General features: G+C 34.0%; 1 protein-coding gene across 4 annotated transcripts in view; it reads right to left on the reverse strand.

Moving 5' to 3' along the window:
• BLTP1 (bridge-like lipid transfer protein family member 1) overlaps window positions 1-17,410 on the reverse strand; it is a 207,206-nt gene that overhangs the window by 104,285 nt on the left and 85,511 nt on the right. For all 4 annotated transcript variants that reach the window (XM_073804868.1, XM_033856712.2, XM_033856714.2 and 1 more), the window contains exons 23-29: window positions 16,733-16,912; window positions 14,064-14,192; window positions 11,934-12,053; window positions 10,952-11,232; window positions 5,829-6,079; window positions 2,927-3,185; window positions 895-1,732 (exon numbers count right to left, since the gene is read on the reverse strand). In XM_073804868.1, coding sequence (XP_073660969.1) covers window positions 895-1,732; window positions 2,927-3,185; window positions 5,829-6,079; window positions 10,952-11,232; window positions 11,934-12,053; window positions 14,064-14,192; window positions 16,733-16,912 — 2,058 coding nt within the window. The remainder of the gene's footprint in view (window positions 1-894; window positions 1,733-2,926; window positions 3,186-5,828; window positions 6,080-10,951; window positions 11,233-11,933; window positions 12,054-14,063; window positions 14,193-16,732; window positions 16,913-17,410) is intronic.

Below are 17,410 nucleotides of genomic sequence, written 5' to 3' on the forward strand. Positions count from 1 at the left end.
CCATTATTCTCTATCCCAGCATCCTTTATCTTCATAACACTTCTGAATTCATAATCATATACTGTACTTATCCATTTATCTATTTACTGCCCATCTCTCACCCTAAACTATATGCCCCATGTCTGTTTCCCTCACCACTGAACATCAAATGACTGACACACAGTAGTATATAATAAATATCTGAATATAATATGAGAATATTAACATTTAGACACTTCAAACAAGTATATATATACATGTTAGTATATACCACATGAGATTTTTGAATTGTTAATCAGTTCCATAAGATTTTATATGCTCAATTTTGGTCTTTAAAATCATAAAAAGTTCTCTTACAAATTTATAATTTTATAAAAATGTCTTCATATTGGATATTATCACTAAATTTATTTTGACCTATTTTTAGCTTTCCTAAAAAAAACAAAAAAGCTATTTACAGAATACATTACAGAAATGGACAATAATTAATTAATATTAAATTATAATATCTCAAATACCAAGTGTACAGAACTAGATTTGCATAGAAGCAGTTAAGGAGTAATATAATAGAACACCAACAATTAAAAACTATTTTAAAATTTTACTTTTAAGACACAGAAAATATGAATTCACAGAGACATGATCCTAATCTTAGAATATAATGTTGACACAGACTATACGTTAATTGTTAATACTCTGACGATCAAATCTGAAACTATTCCTTAATTTTATATGCTTAAATTTATAATACTCATCAATAAACCTGAGGCCTACTGTCGTACATGAAGCCATGACTTCAGGAATTTTATCTTTCAGAAAAGTAGCTAAATGACTGAGAGAGTAATTTTTTCAATATCTTAAAAATCAATTTTCCTACATAAATTTATCAGTGGAAATTAATGATTTGGCTTCTACCTTAAAAGTTGGAACAGAAAGCTGTTCAAATGATGATGAGCTTTCTTCACTGGTTGGTGTATCCAGATCGAGGGGGCGATGCAATGAGGACTTAGAGGTTCTCTTGTTGGTTGGATGCTTCACTGACCAATTAATTACTTGGAATTGTGTAAGGTAAGTCTGATAGCAATTCATCACAGGTTGCTGAGAAGTAATCTGTTCGCTCTCTACTGTTTTCTCACTTTCTACAACATACAGATGCTCTACAACATCATCCTCTCCACCTAATGCAGAAACAAAGGAAGCCTGGGAAGGATGAGTTTTGAATGGCAGAGTCCGAGGATCCTGAATGCTTTCTCCATGGCCAGTAAGTGGTCCTTCTACACTGTGATATATGGAACCCCTACTGTAGTCAATCTGCTGGGCTTGCTTTTTCTTCTTTTTTCTACCTGGATAAGTTCCAGGGCCTTCGTCACTGCTAATGGGCTCAAATTCTTCAGCTGCAGAAAAGTAAGCTTCACTGTCAGCCATTGACATGCTGGAATCCATTGATCGATATTGATGAAATGAATTAGAGTCTGCTGATGGTGTATATGGAAATGAACCAAAACTTCTTCTCTGCTTTGGTGAGTCTAGTACATTTTCATCACTTCTGGAGACATCACTACTAAACTGGACTCCAACCGTAACAGGCTGCTTGTCCCCATAAAAAGCAGCAGTAAGGCTCTTGGTACTTCCAAGTCGGGTGGAACATACAGAGGCTTGTCGTTTCAAGGGAGATCTCAGGGGAGACTGACCTACTGACTTATCCTGAGTATTAGGAGACACAGGGCTATTTCCTGAAATTTCTGTAGGAATGCTAAAACAGAAACAAAAACTATTAACATTTACTGCACACCATATAATTTATGTATAAATAGAAGTACTTATAAAATCCTTTCTGTATATATTAATCATTTATTTTACAAATAAAGGAAGTTGTAAACTTTTACAATAAAATATCCATACAAAGTAGCAAAACAGTACAATATATGTTCCTACCCCACAGAGTTCCAAAAAAATTGAGGCAACTTAAAACACAATAAAAATTTAAAGAAACCCAGAGTATAACCCAGAGTATAACCGTCTGTCCATAATCCATGAACACTAATGCACTTATAAGTTTTTTTTCCCACATCCTTTAAAAGTTTATATAACAAAATATACCAGGGGCCTTTGATTAAATGAGAGGAAATGAGAGAGGGAGAAGTCACAGATAACCCCAATATTTCTGACTTCAGCAACTGATATTTACCGTTTACTGAGGCACAACCGTTTACTGAGGCACAACAAGTTGAACACGATAGGCACAAGATCATTTTTTAATATGTTGAGTTTGAGCCCTCCATGAAACATCAAGAAGGCAGCTAGGTTCATAGGGACAAAGGTTTTGGATGGAGTTTTTAACATTTATAAGATGTTAGCTACAGATCATAATTGAAGCCGAACAGTTACTAAGACTGCCTAGGGAAACAGTATAGAGTCAGTGGAGAAAAGGGTACATAACAGTCTTAAGGGATAATGACATTTAACAAATGGCAGGCTGTAAGAGGAAGAGAAAGAAGGGGAGGGAAAAAAAATGGAGGACTTGGAAATAGAGACGGAGAAGGAAAAGCCAAGGAGATGGGAGGAAAATCTGAAATGTGCTATCAAGTCGAGAGGAAAGTGTATTTCAAGAACAAAGTAATCAACTAGGGGCCAAAAGAAGGACCAAAAAATATTCAACACACTGGAAGGATAATATCCAAATGTTAACAATGGTTCACTCTCAGTGGTGGGATGACAAGAAATATTCATTTTTCTTATACTTTTCTGTATTTTCCTAACATCTGGAATGAATATATATGTATTACTTTTGTAATCAGAAAAACAACAGCAAATGGACATTTAAAAATAAGTTCAGGAGGAGAAAAAATTCTCTACAACAGATGAGTTGAGAGAGAAGTTTTTCTTGCCACAGTTTTAAGCACTTGTAATCCTACGATCAGGTTTCTAAATCTAATTGAATACTGACCTCACTTGGCCATCATCTCTTTTCGTACCATGCAAGAATTCTTTTTGAACCAAATGATTATCGGCAACAGAAGAGGGACTTTCCTTTTCACCAGCCAATAGAGGCTGTGCAGCACTAGAACTACTATTCTCTTCTGAAGAAGAGGATGAGCTATGAGATCGCAATGGTACTTGAAGACTAAGGTGCTGAGTTTTTCTCTCTACTTCTATTCCCACTGATTTGTTTTCCCATTCTTTCCTCTTCATGCCATTCACATTACCTAAACAAACAAAAAAGTGAGTTACATAAACATAATAATTTCAAAAGCAATCTATGAAAAATATAATAACTTAATCCAATTCCCTGTTTTTAAGTATATAATCATTTTTAAAAAGCACAAATAACTAATTTCACATAGGAATATGCTAAACACTACAGAAAGATATCAACATAAGTATGAATCCAGAGTCCATACACAGTGAATTTTCTTTTTTTAAGCTATTTATATGAAAATTTTCCAACTTAGAAAACTTTCAAGAGTGATAACCAAGCCATCAAAGATATTTTACTCGAAATTACCTATCTTAAACACTTTGCCCCCATTTGCTCTATTTTTATAAAGACATAATATTTTTGGAACCATCTGAGAGTAATTTGCAGATGTAGTAGGCTTTTACCCTAAATACTTAAAGGTTTATTTCCTAAGAATAATAAAAAAACACAGTATAATTATCAACTTGGTATATTTGGGGTTTATACCATACTGTTATCTAGTCTACCACATGCTTTACAAGTTTCTCAAATGACCCAATAATGTCCTTTAAAGCACTTCTGCCCTCTCCAGTATAGGATCCAATCTAGGTCTGTATATTATTACATTCAGTTGTCATGTTTTCTTTAATCTGGAACATTTTCTCAGCCTTTTATAAGAGCCCCGTGATGTGTTATGTAAATTGGGGGTGGAGAGGGATAAAAGGAGAATTCTATAGCTGCTTAGATCCAAAAAATAACTACTGCCCTACTTCCCCTCTTCCCCAGCCATCCTTGTGCTACTCAAGAAAGAAGAACATACTAGTAGGAGAAAACATCTCTCCAAGCAGAAGGCACTTCTACACGGAACTTAAGTAGTAAGAAGACTTAAGAACTTACAGTATAAGTAATATTATTTGCTTCTACCACCACAAATGTAAAAATCCAACAAAAGTCAAAAGAAAAATGGGTTTGAGTCATTTCTAAGTGATAGGAAACTAGTGTTCACTGACCTTCCAAGGAAATTCTTTAGTTCCATTGATATGCCCTCCTTGATTCTATCCTGACACTGTACATCTATATGTGGCTCCTGGAATACACAGGGACTAATTCCAATCTTCCCTGCACAAGAAACTTATGGCAATTTACCAATTACAGCTCATTCCTGAGAAAATCACTAGGAGACACAGACACTCCCTATTACACGGTATAAGAACTAAAATGAGGTTTCTTTTGTTTACTGTTAGAGAAATTGCTATTTTCTCCCTTTTATACCATATGTAAATTCCCTGTAGATTTTCTTCCTTGAGTTTGCGATAGTTAAATTTTGATCTGCAGATCAGAAAATCAAACAACGTCTTTATAAATAGTGCCAGCTCTAGTAGGGTGGAAAGAACTAAAGTGGTTTCGATGACTGTAATTCTAGTTTATGCTCAGCCATATACATGACTTTTTGACTTCATGCAACTCAGCCTCAGTGATGACTTCAGTTACTTCACCATGTACAGGGAAAATAAAGAACTCACATGGTAGTTTGTGGATGAAATAAGAAATGCCTGTGAACACCTTTAAAAACAAACATTATTCAAAAGTAAGAAAGTAATATTATAAGAAGACAGCTAAGTAAATTTTATTTCATATGTTTCTTGACCTTTAAATGTCAAGAAGTTTTGGTGTTTGCTGATTTTATAAGATAATCTGCTCTTATTCTAGTAAAACTGCTGAAGTCAAGTAATCTTAAAATAACATGTACAACTTTATTAATATTCAGTGAAATATCATTTAAACAAGAATTTGGCATATGTAGTAGTCTAGCTCTTTCCTCTAAGAGCTCCTTACACATGAAAATCAATCCAATAAATTCTTAAAGTTAAAACTACTTCTTTTCTATCTTTGTCTACTGACAAAAGGCAGAGCTAAGTTAATGTTTCTGAATGGATCAAGGAAAAATAGCTAAATACTGGTGAGATATCAAGACTTTTCTACATTTCACTTCTTGACAGCATGGCAACTTAAGCAGTAAGTATTGCACTTAATTGTAGGAATACACAACTAAGAAACACAAAGGAAAATGCATTTCTGAAGTCTTTGGAGAAAAGATGCTAGATAAATATAAATCCAGTATGCCTAAAGCCACCATTCACTGTTCATATCAAACTCATGTATTTGCAAAGCTATCCTACAGGCTCTAAGACCAAATTTCTCTTCTTGACATGTACAGTTTTAGTAAGAAGAATATTTTGCAAAAGTAGTGAATAAAATGAGGGCCAATAGTATAAATATTTCTATGGATAAGTTTTTCCTATAAAGGTAAGCTGGTAAAACAATCATTACCTCAAAGCATAGCTATTCCTAAGTATATTTCTGGAATCTGGATTCTAGGGAAATAATGATATATAAGGAAATATTTAGAATAAGTTGGGCTAGGAAAAAATCACCCATGTTAACCGCAGAAGATCTGAATAGTAGATCTACTTTTGCCTTGTGCAACTCTGAAAAACCCACTAGTCTTATCTGGTTAGAGTTAATCACCTGCAAAACAAAGACAGATTATACTAAACCCTATGTGTAAGACTGCTCAAAAAACTAAGTTGAACAAAGTAACACTGAACTTCTCTCAGAATGGCATAGGGATGAAGATAATAAAAGATTAACACAAGTGACAACACATTACCATCTACAATTTTGGGAACTTCTTTAGTAATGATCCATTCTCCAGGCTGTAGCAGAGACTGTCCATAATACATATCAGACTCTGCACTTGTGCTTGAAAATGCAGAGCTACTGGAAGGTGTCAACTCTTCAAGTCTGAAGAAATCTAGGCCAGTTACTGTGCCGCCGAAGAATCTGCAGCCACCAAGACAACCACACTTGTTCCTACACCTCTTATTCTTCAGGGTATCATCTGGCCACAAAAACCACAACCTAAACAAAACCCAAAATGAAACAAACAAAAGAACAACAACATAACAAAAAATCATTAAGAAATCAGAAACTTTTGAGCAGATAATCAATTAAATATAACTTAATATTTTTAAAGAAGTTTGTTTTTACAATGGACTATCTTTTTAATTATTTTGCCTTTCTTAAAAAAATAAAGTCTCACCATGGTGAGATGAAAATAGGTAGGAATAATAATGAGAAATAGAGCATATGTTAAAAAAAAACACAAAGAGCTAAAAAAGAAGCATATATATAAAAATTAGACATTTAAATCCAGTTTAAAGATAGCAGTAAACATTCTCAAAAGAACTAAAAATTTAAACATTAATCTAAAAAATAGCCAAGGGACTTCCCTCATGGTGCAGTGGTTAAGAATCTGCCTGCCAGTACAGGGGACACGGGTTCGAGCCCTGGTCCAGGAAGATCCCACATGCTGCGGAGTAACTAAGCCCTTGCACCACAACTACTGAGCCCGTGTCCCGCAACTACTGAAGCCCGCGCACCTAGAGCCCGTGATCCACAACAAGAGAAGCCACTGCAATGAGAAGCCCGCACACTGCAACGAAGAAAAGCAGCAACGAAGACCCAACACAGCCAAAAATAAATAAAATTTTAAAAAATGAATAAAAATTTAAAAAATAGACAAAACTATTAGTATAGATTATGCTTAATAGATTATTATCTTTAGCATTTCAAAGCCTATTTCTAGTACACCAAAATGTTATAAACATGGGGCAAGTAAAAAATTATTTCTCAATAAAATCAAAATAATGCACCATTCTATATTTTAGGGAAAAAAATTGTAATGATTTTGTAATAAGGACTCTGAATAAAGTATTGAGAATTAAGACAATAAGATGTCTGTAAAATTCTGTAAAATGTCTGTAAAATTCTTCAAGCTCTGTGAGTGACCCCCACAGAAAACTGTCAGCATTTATTAACTCCCCTTTCTTAAAAAATATTATATAAGTCTGGGAAATATATCTTTATTCCTTTTTTTTTTTTTTACTTTAATAAAACCTCATATTAACAGTCCATTTTTCTAAGCATTTCCACATGCATTATCTCACTGGATCCTCAGGGCTCTCATAGGAAGACAGAATAGGTATTGCATTTTCACTTTACATTCATTCATTTATATTTCCTGAACATATCTACTGTGTGCCTTGTATTGTGCTAGGCAAAACTGACATAACCTTATCCGTGTGAAGTTTACAGTACAGAGGCAAAGACAGGCCACAAATAAGAATATCTAATCATAAATTACAGTAAATGCCCTGAGGAAAAGAACAGGGTGTTGTGACAAAGAAAATGTACGTAACCTTTCAAAAAATAATATTTGAGATATGAAAAATAAGATGGAATAAATATATCAAGCTAGAAGTGAAGAAATTAATATATCAAATTAGAAGAGGAACATCCATCTAGAGAAGACAGAAGGAAAAATATGTATAACATATGTAAAGCACCTGATGCAAAATCTGGAATATAGAAGTTGTACAACAAATGTAAGCTCCCCTTCCCTGTCTTTATATAAACCAATGTGCTAGTTCTCAAACTTCAGCTTGCATTAGAATCACCGGGAGGGCTTATTAAAATATGGAGAGCTAGGCTCCACCTCCAGAGTTACTGATTGAGGTCTGGGAAGGCCTGATTACTAACAAGTTGGAGGCCTTGGTGCAGGTGGTTTAGGAACTATACTTTTCAGAAATACTAATCCAATGAAACTAATGGTCTGGGAGTCCAGTAACTTTTCCAGTTTTATCAGAAATGAATACACCTACTCCCCAAAACTCCTGGGAGTCAAATATGCACTAAGGCAGCCAAAGCAGAAGATCAATGAGCTACCATGTAGGGAGAAGCAATACACCACGGGCCCTAAACAGCCCTACCTGTTCTTGCTGGATATGCCAAGAATGCAAGGCTCTGACCAGGCCATTTCTCAGGATTGTGCTGATAGTAAGCAACCTTAAGGGATGAGGTAATGTCTCACCCTGGAAAAGAGCAGGCTTGCTTCCACTTATTATAAAAGTAGAAATTTTATTCTTAGGTAGAATCCCTAAGCTCAGTGTGCCTCTTCTGTAATGTATCCCACTATGTGTAAACATCCATCATGGGTCTTTTCTGACACTCCCATGGGACTCAGGGATAGGGGTACCAGGTTTAGCAAATACAAATAAAAATAAGTTTGTCCTATGCAATATGTGGGGTGTACTTATACTAAAAAGTTATTTGTTGTTTATCTGAAACAATTGTAACTGTGCATCCTGTATTTTATCTGGCAATCCTACTTGGAGGGCACAGGGAACCAATGCAAACATTTTTGACTCTGGCTAGCGCTTTTGCTGTGAGTAATAAAGTCTTCTGTCTCTTACCAGGTTTCTTATATCTTCTGGCAGCACTCAGGAAACTGTGGCAGGATAATTTGTCAGCTTGTAAGTAGGATAAAATCTCAAACTCTTCACAATTCTGAACAAACCACAGCACTGAAACTAACCTAAATGAGGCCCTAAATCACATGAAGCCACCTCCTTAGCTTCACTAATACTTTGTACTACCACCTGACCTATCAGAACAGGCACTGGGTTCATACTCACTGGCTTCCTGAGCAATAATTAACAAAGAAACCAAAGTTTCTTTAAACAATATTCTCCACACATGAGTTTTCGTACTTAGATTTACAAGATATCAACATCTTAAATAAACCTAAAAGATTAATGTAATCCCAATAAAAACCTCAAAGGGATTTCTTTTAACTAGAAAAACAGTTCTTTGGGAAAAGTTAATAGATGAAAATATTTAAACATTTTGTGAAATGAGTATGTGTTAGGTATTAATTTTTCCTCTATATTTGAATAGATATTTGCAGAAAAATCTATTTACATCCTTGGCTGTATTAATGCACACACGCCATTAAAAATCCAGATGGTTTAGAGTTTTTCCTCTATATCTGAATAGATATTTGCAGAAAAATCTATTTACATCCTTGGCTGTATTAATGCACACACGCCATTAAAAATCCAGATGGTTTAGAGTTTTTCCTCTATATCTGAATAGATATTTGCAGAAAGATCTATTTACATTCTTGACTGTATTAATACACACACACCATAAAAAGTCCAGATGGTGTGTATTAATGCACATACACCATAAAAAAATCAAGATGGTTAGGAACAGAAAAAAATAAGAAAGTACAGGGGTCACGCGATTACTAGCAAAAAGAGTGTTCTCAAATTAGTACAAGAAATTACACAAGGGAAAGGTTAGCATATTTGACTACATAAGAATTAAAATCTGTTTAACATAAGAATAAAAAAATAAAAGCAACAAACTGTAAAATATTAGCACCAGGGATCAGAAAAGGGTGATAATCTATAAAGAGCTCTTAAAAATTGGTAAGAAATATACCAAGATCCCAATAAATGAATGTATGTAGAATACTAGCAGGCAATTCACAAATGAGGAAATAAAAATAGCCAATAAATATTTGAAAAAAAGTATTAAACTCAAAATAAATGCAAAATAAAGCAAAGAGATACCAACCTTCGGTTATTATAAAACACTCAAAGGGTAGCAAAGGTGCAGTAAGACAGAGACTCTCCTAAAAAGCCACTGGGAATATAAAATGAAATAATCTTTCTAGGAAGTAGTTTGGGAATGCATATAAAAAGCTCAGTTTTTAACACAGTCATACAACCTTTTAAGGAAGCTATTTAAAGGAAATACCCAGAAATCCTGGGAAAAGCTTTGATGTAAAATGAAAGATTTAGAAACAATCTACGTATTTAATGTAAGGGCAATGGCTAAGTAAAGCACAATATACCTTTTTGATGGGTGCATTATCATTTGTTTAAAAGGAGCTTTATCAGTCCACAGCTTGCAGACGCCAGCCTCCTGACCCAGCAAAAACAAGCTGCCCAAGGGCTGCAGCCAACGAAGAACCCACAGCCTCCCCAGTCTCCTCCCTTCTCTCCTCTGTTCTCTCCTCTCCTCTGTTCTCCAGACTTGCCTACGGTTTGCCACAGTTTGCTTGTCTTGAACTGCAATTCTTTGCTATTCCCAAAAAAACTCATTTTGCTGGTAAAAACAAACCAAAAAACGGGCTCTTTTGGTTTTTTTAAGGGCAACATTACATACATGCAGGATTTTTAAATGTAAATACAGGATGATTTCAAGTATAAGAAAAATACACTAAAAATACTGGAAAGAAATGTAACAAATTCAGTGTAATAGGGCTATAATTATTTTCCTTTATTTCTTAATAGTTTTCTCTATTTTTAAAATAAGCTTTATAAACTTTAGAAGGGAAGAGATGGGGATGGAAAAAGTCATACTATCATTTTAAACAGATGTAATTCAGTAAGAAGCTTTGGCAACTTTTTAAAAAGCAGATATAATCATTTCTTAAGGTTTAGGTACTCTTCCCTGCAGTTGTGAAGGCCTACAAAAGAAGTTTTGTAGAATAAATGGTGATTAGTAATGGTGTTTTCTAGGAATGACATATTGGAAGTGCAGGGCTGTGGTGAGAGAGATGGGAGTGTAGTGCTTTACAAAATGTTATTTTGGGGCCAGTAATTTATATTTGTTTCACTGTTGACATACACAGCATGGGCTTAGAAACATATCAAAAAATAATGTTTTTTTCCAGCAACCACACCATCATCAGATGATGTATACAATGTGATTACTTAAATATAAAATCTTTATTTATTCTTTGAGGTATACCCAGCACAATCACATTCAGTCTTTATTTTAGACATTCTTATTCCATTCTTAACGGTAGAATTTCCTCTATAATTATCTAGTAATTTTCATCTGAACTTGAGACTATTACCATTCCTAAATTTCACTTACCTCTTAGTTCTGGTATCATGAGTTTCTAAGAAATGTCTTTGCGCCTCATGTTTAGAATGATGATCAGCAGCTAATGCAATATCAACAGTAATAAGTCCTAAGTTGGCTGACCCAGCTTCAAGCCAGTAGGCCCTCCGTAGTACTGCAGGCTGAAGCCCAACTCTGGAATTATTCAATTGTTCAATGTACTGTCTCACTTGAAAATCCTGAATTGCAGCACTTATTCCTTCCCCAACCGACTGATTGTGGAGATTACAGTTTGCAACCCGAATTGCACCCATCTAAAGTTGAATGAAGAAAATGAAACAAAACTGTAGTTTTGTACTTTTAAGCAACTTGCAGTAAACTATAGAATAAGTAATTATTTCAAATTGCATGAAATATAGAGGAAGAAAAGAAAGGGAAAGGAAAAAAGAGAAAGGGGAAATAGAAAAGATAAATGCAACAGAATAAAAATAAACATTCAATTTAAAAAAGAGGATAAAAGGAAAAGAACTTAATTCCAAAGGAAAATGAGAGATGGAGGAAAGAAAAGTTAGAAGAGTAGTAAGTAATGAAATCACAGAATCTTAACAAGGCTTGATTTTAAACAGTAACTAGTAAGCAGCAGTGGCAAACAAATGTTTCCAGGAGCCAGACAGGAAATATAAATGAATAAAACCTAAAGGAATTCAAAATTAAATCTTTTAAAAACATTACTAATTTATGTTCCTGCCATATAAGCACACTACCAGTTTATATCCCTGCCATAAAGCAAGGTTATAATAATTCAATTAGAGTAAAAAAGTAGTGAAAGTGTGCCTTTAAAAATTAAGACTGGAAGAGAACACAGATGGTATAAAATAGAAAGCTATCTCCTAGAATTCTGTACTGTTTTGCGAGATGGCAAACTATAAATATGTGTTTTATTTCAAGAAATGGAGGTTTGGTTTGGCAAAAAGGAAAAAGAATTACACTGGCCAAGAAATAGACAAATGTGTACCTTTATATTTGTAGCACAGCCATGCTCCACAATATAAATATCAGCTCCATCTACTGCTAAACGAGTCATAGTATATTTCAAATCATCTGAAGTTGGACAAGGCCCAGGAATACAACTCAACTAAAATGAAATGGATTGAACATTTAATTCTTCACCATCAATTCATTATTTTGATACATAAATCTGCTTATTTAAATAAACACAAGTCTTGTCACATGTGTATTTTAAAATATCAATTAAATTTAACTTTTTTATAATAATAAATTGTATATTTATAATTAGATATATTTATAATGATAAACAAAATAATCAGCAATTAAAGTCTTGCCAATTAGAAAACTAATAAGCAATGATGTGTCACTTTCATTCAAAAGTGGCATGTGGCAATACTATACGTCATGACAGAATACATATAAAACTTGTTATTGAAACTCAAAAAGAACAGCCAAAGGAAACTGATAAACAACTTCACAGGTTTATAAGGACTGTATAGGAGTTTAAAGTTGTAAGTTTTTCTTAAGAGTATTTCATATTCCATTCACATGCACATTTTTACACACATCCACAAATATATGAACTGTAAATGTTATGATGATATCTAGGAAAGTCCACACAAATTTATTTTTGTTTTACTCCTAAAACATAGATTTGGTCATGATTAGGTTAGAAGATAACATACATATCCCCAACTTCAATGAACTTCTTTGGGAAATGGCAGCCCTGAATAAATTACCAGCCCAACAGCTTGTACTCTGCTCATCAGTGGCAGAGCCAGGACTAGAAGGCAGGTGTCTTGTATGATAGTCGGTGCTCTATACTAATATATTTCCTCCACACGAAATAGACCTTAAAAAAAATCTGACCTAAAATGACAGAAAGAATATCAGTGGATGTGTGGAATAGTGTCTGACTGCGAAGGGTCACAAAGGAATTTCCTAAGGTGACAGAAATGTTCTAGATCTTCATTGGTGGTAAGGGTTACACCAGTATATATAACTTTTCTCAAAACTCAAACTTAAAAAGGGTGAATTTATTGTATGTAAATTATGCCTCAATGAAGTTGATTTTTTAAAATTATAATACAACTTAAAAGCTCTGAGTATTAGTAGGAAAAAAAAAAAGAGGGAGGAGATACCTACAAGTATGTACAAATTATTGGTAAGAAACTAATGACTAAGGAACCAATTCCCTGGAGGCTGGCATTGCGTTTATAACAAGAAAATAAATAATTTTATCACCAATTACAGCTGTTTCCTTTATTGATGGTAAATTAGCACAGGTTACAGATTTTCTTGGACATAAAATTAAAAGCAGAATGAATTACTTCCAACTCACAGTAATATAATAGCAAACATACAGTTTGTATAACAAAAGAAAAAAGAAAGGAAAGACACATAGAAAAGAAACTAGAAAGAAAAACTAAACTGTTAGCAATGGCTATCTCTATGTTGTAGAATTAGGGTAAGTTACTTTTTTTTTTGAAACTACAATGTTTTCCAGGTTTTCTCAAAGGCGCATACTTAAAAAATGTTCCCCACCCTAAATGCATAAGGAACAGTGCTTACTACAAAATAACACTCTGCATCTCTCTGCCCCTGTACATGATTTTAGGAATTACTATCTACTTTTTACAACCCTCTTGAAGGTACTGTAATGACCCTTAGTCATGGTAGTGCAATGCGGTAGAAAGAGTGTAAGATCTGGAGTTAGGAAACTTGGCAAATGCCCAACATTGCTAATCATGTTAAAGGAGAATATGTATGTTCCAGAAGGGTCTGCAAACAATGCCATGTAAGGAATTTAACCTTCTTCCTCCAATTTCTAAACCTTCTACATAAACACACATCCATATCCCAAAGAGTTAGTATAATAATGCAGTAAGAGATAAGACATAATTTTATAATATCTCCATTTATTTGTGAATGTATGTTTTAATAATTACCTCATATTTTAACTATTTACAACTAAATAACAAGTGGCTATAAATGTTCAAAATAATTTTAGTAATTGAAAAAACTGAACTTTGGTGTTTACTTGATGCTATGTACAGTTGATTTAAAGCTGATATCTCTTTCACTTCGAAAAAAGCCATAAATGTTTATAATACTGCTAACATATCTGTTAACATACCTTGGATTCACAGAACCGACGATCAATTCCATGCTGACATACTATTACTGATTTTGGTCTTTCCAGTTCATACTCCCGACATACGACATGAAAAACAAATGTCTGTCCCCACTCCAAGAGACAAGCCAGCTGCAAATAAGCCATGACAGGTTGACAACACTGTTAGCATTCTAAACAATTGTTCAGAGTTTAAAATCTTATCAAGAATATTAATACAGCTTGAAAGAATCCAAAGAGTGCCTTATACCTGCTACATAATCTACTTGTTAACCAATATCATTTTTCTACCTTGACATCATTTATAAGCTTGTGTTACTTTTCATTTGTGAATGACAAAATGCATTGCCAAAATGAAAACTCATTTCAACTGAAAAATTCAACTTCAGCAACCTCTAAAGCAAGTATTTTTTTTCAAGGTTATATCTTTCTTCTTATATGATTAATCGGAATCCTCTGCACAGAAAAGCACCGAAAATTCTCTACCTAATAATAAACCAAGCTTTGAAGTGAAATTTATATCTATTAAGCTACAATTTTAGAAAATCAGGTATTCTGAAGATTGAAGAACTTTTATGAATAGAAGTTTAAGTAAGTATATATCAATTTTTCATCAAATATTGAGTTTAAGAAAAAACCTTAATTTTATAATTGGTTAGTTTACAATAAACACTGAGACACGGGTATACACGGTATTATCCCCCCCCCAAAAAAAGTACATATCTTGAACTCTCAGAAAACATGAATTTCACTTTTAAAACATACAAAGAATGGAATAAACACTAAAAGCACGTATGGATTCATGAACCTTGCAGGAAACAGTGATGCCATGATTCTAGTGCAGAAGAAAGAAATGTTTCATCTTCTAATAAGGGCAACATATATGAGAGTCTAGCAATCTTTAGATTAAAGGAATTGTGTCCAATCTTGGAGGGTCAGCACAGCTTCACTGCATGCTTGCTGGGAACAAACTGTTTTGTTATATGCTTCAGTTTTTACTTGTATATTTAGAGACAGAAAATGGCAGATAAAAAGACAGTTATGAGGCTACTGAGCAATGAATATTTGTTTTCACCATTATATATTTCTTTCCATTCATTTTTATATAAAATATCCCTTTTCAATTCCATTCATTTTCCTACTATTTCTAGAATCTTAATTTTTGCTGCCCTCCAACAATTTCCTTCAGATACACAAGGTATCTAGTCTTTATTCACCTGCTTGTTGCCACTACTTACCTCTAAATTACACGTATTTCACACTCATTCTGTAATTCTTTATTAAAAACTGAGTATGTACCTTTCTACCACATTCCAATCTTTTGAAACACCAATTATGAAACGCACATTATAAATACAGGCATACCTCAGAGATACTGTGGGTTTGGTTCCAGACCACCGCAATAAATTTGCAATATAGTGACTATAACAATAAAGCAAGTCACAAATACTTGGTTTCCCAGTGCATGTAGAAGTTATATTTACAAGTAACTAGTAGTCTATCAAGTGCACAATAACATTATGCCTAAAAAAACAACATACATACCTTAATTAAAAGATACTTTATTGCTAAAAAATGCTAACCTGAGCCTTCAATGATTTATAATCTTTTTGCAATAGTAACTAACATCAAAGATCACTAATCACAGATTACCATAACAGATGTAATAATAATGAAAAAGTTTAAAATATTGCAATAATTACCAAAATGTGACACAGACACATAAATTGAGCAAATGCTGTCAGAAAAATGGTGCTGATAGACCTGCTTGATGCAGCATTGCCACAAACCTTCAATTTGTAAAAACAAAAAAAGAAAGAAAGCAAAATCTGTGAAGCACAATAAAATGAGGTATGCCTGTAAATGGCTCAACAGGTGAAATATTACAGTAATACAGACATTGGACTAAATTTCAATGGTCCATTTCTAGAACTAAATACAGTCAGCCCTCTGTATCCTTAGGCTTCACATCTGCAGTTGGTTGAATCCACGGTTGGTTGAACCTGTGGATGCAGAACCTGTGGATAGGGAGGGCTGACTATAACCCTTTAGGCATCTGAGACCCCTCAAGACTAAGTGGGACAGTGAGGGGGAAGGAGAATTTATCCAAAAGGATCACAACTAGCACTCCAGACCAGATTTTCTCACCAATAAATTCATTTTTATTTTTCTAAACCAGTATCCATATCACTAAGTGGAGGTTCAAAAGATTTTGTCTTGTTTTGGGACATCACAAGTAAAGAATGATGCTACCTTAATAGTATAAATGCTGTTTTCAAATCCTACTTAAGAAATATACAAGGTAAAGTTCTTAGAAAATTATTCTGTGTACTGGGAAAACAAGATTGTTCCAACAGTGGAGAGCCAAGTAATGTAATTTTAATAATATATAATTTGATTTCCAGAAATTTCTCATCCTGAGTTTTTCTCAAAGAAAGTCTTGAATTCTTGAAAGTATTACACAGAACTATAAAACATCACAGCCGTCAATTTTAGGTGGCCCAGAAAAGTGAAACTTGTCTCTGACTCATATAATACTAAGAAAATTCTGAATGGCAAGTGGAAATAAAATGAACATTCAAATGGGCATATAACCTATTTTTGGGGAGGTGGGTGAGTAAAGGAAAAAAAAAAAAAGTCAGGAGATAGCACTCTGAGAACTGAGAACATACCTGTGGTGCTGTGACCTTAGCTGTAAGGCTTCCAGCCTGCACATCAATTAGCCATGCGTATTCTAAGGAATCACTTCCCAAAGTAAGACCTTCTGCTGAGAACATAGCATGTGCTCTCAGCTGGAGACCTGACAAATTGATGTGACCTTCCCTGAGCACTTCATCCACAGGGGGTCGCTGCTGAAAACAATAATAAGACTGTAAGAAGCATAAGAAAAATCAGCATTATAATTGCTAGCTGCTTTTTCCCCCAGTGACAAAAGGTAAAAACATGCTATTTGGAAAATATGACTTTGGGATCCACAAGCTCCTAACACAACCTTGTACCCATAAAAGTAGTCTGTGTTAAGCTTCTTTAGTGACATTATCCGTAAGAGCCCAACTGCAAAGCGAGACAGCAAAGTCCTAAAAAAAAAATGCAGATCTCTGATTGGTAACTGCCTCAATGAATAAAAAGAAACAAGTATTATAACTGAGAGGGAATGTAAGAGGCCAATCTTTTGTGACAAGGCAGGAATCATGAGATCGAAGTATTAAAAAGAAGAAAATAACAGACCATAAAACAAGGAACTAGCAAAGAAAGCCATCTTTCATAAAGATTTTGAGAATTATGTAAATATTAAAAGGATAGATCCATCTTACAAGAATAATTATATATTCACAACTAACAAGCAGCAA

This window comes from Tursiops truncatus, chromosome 5 (assembly GCF_011762595.2).
Source record: "Tursiops truncatus isolate mTurTru1 chromosome 5, mTurTru1.mat.Y, whole genome shotgun sequence".
NCBI lineage: Eukaryota > Metazoa > Chordata > Mammalia > Artiodactyla > Delphinidae > Tursiops > Tursiops truncatus.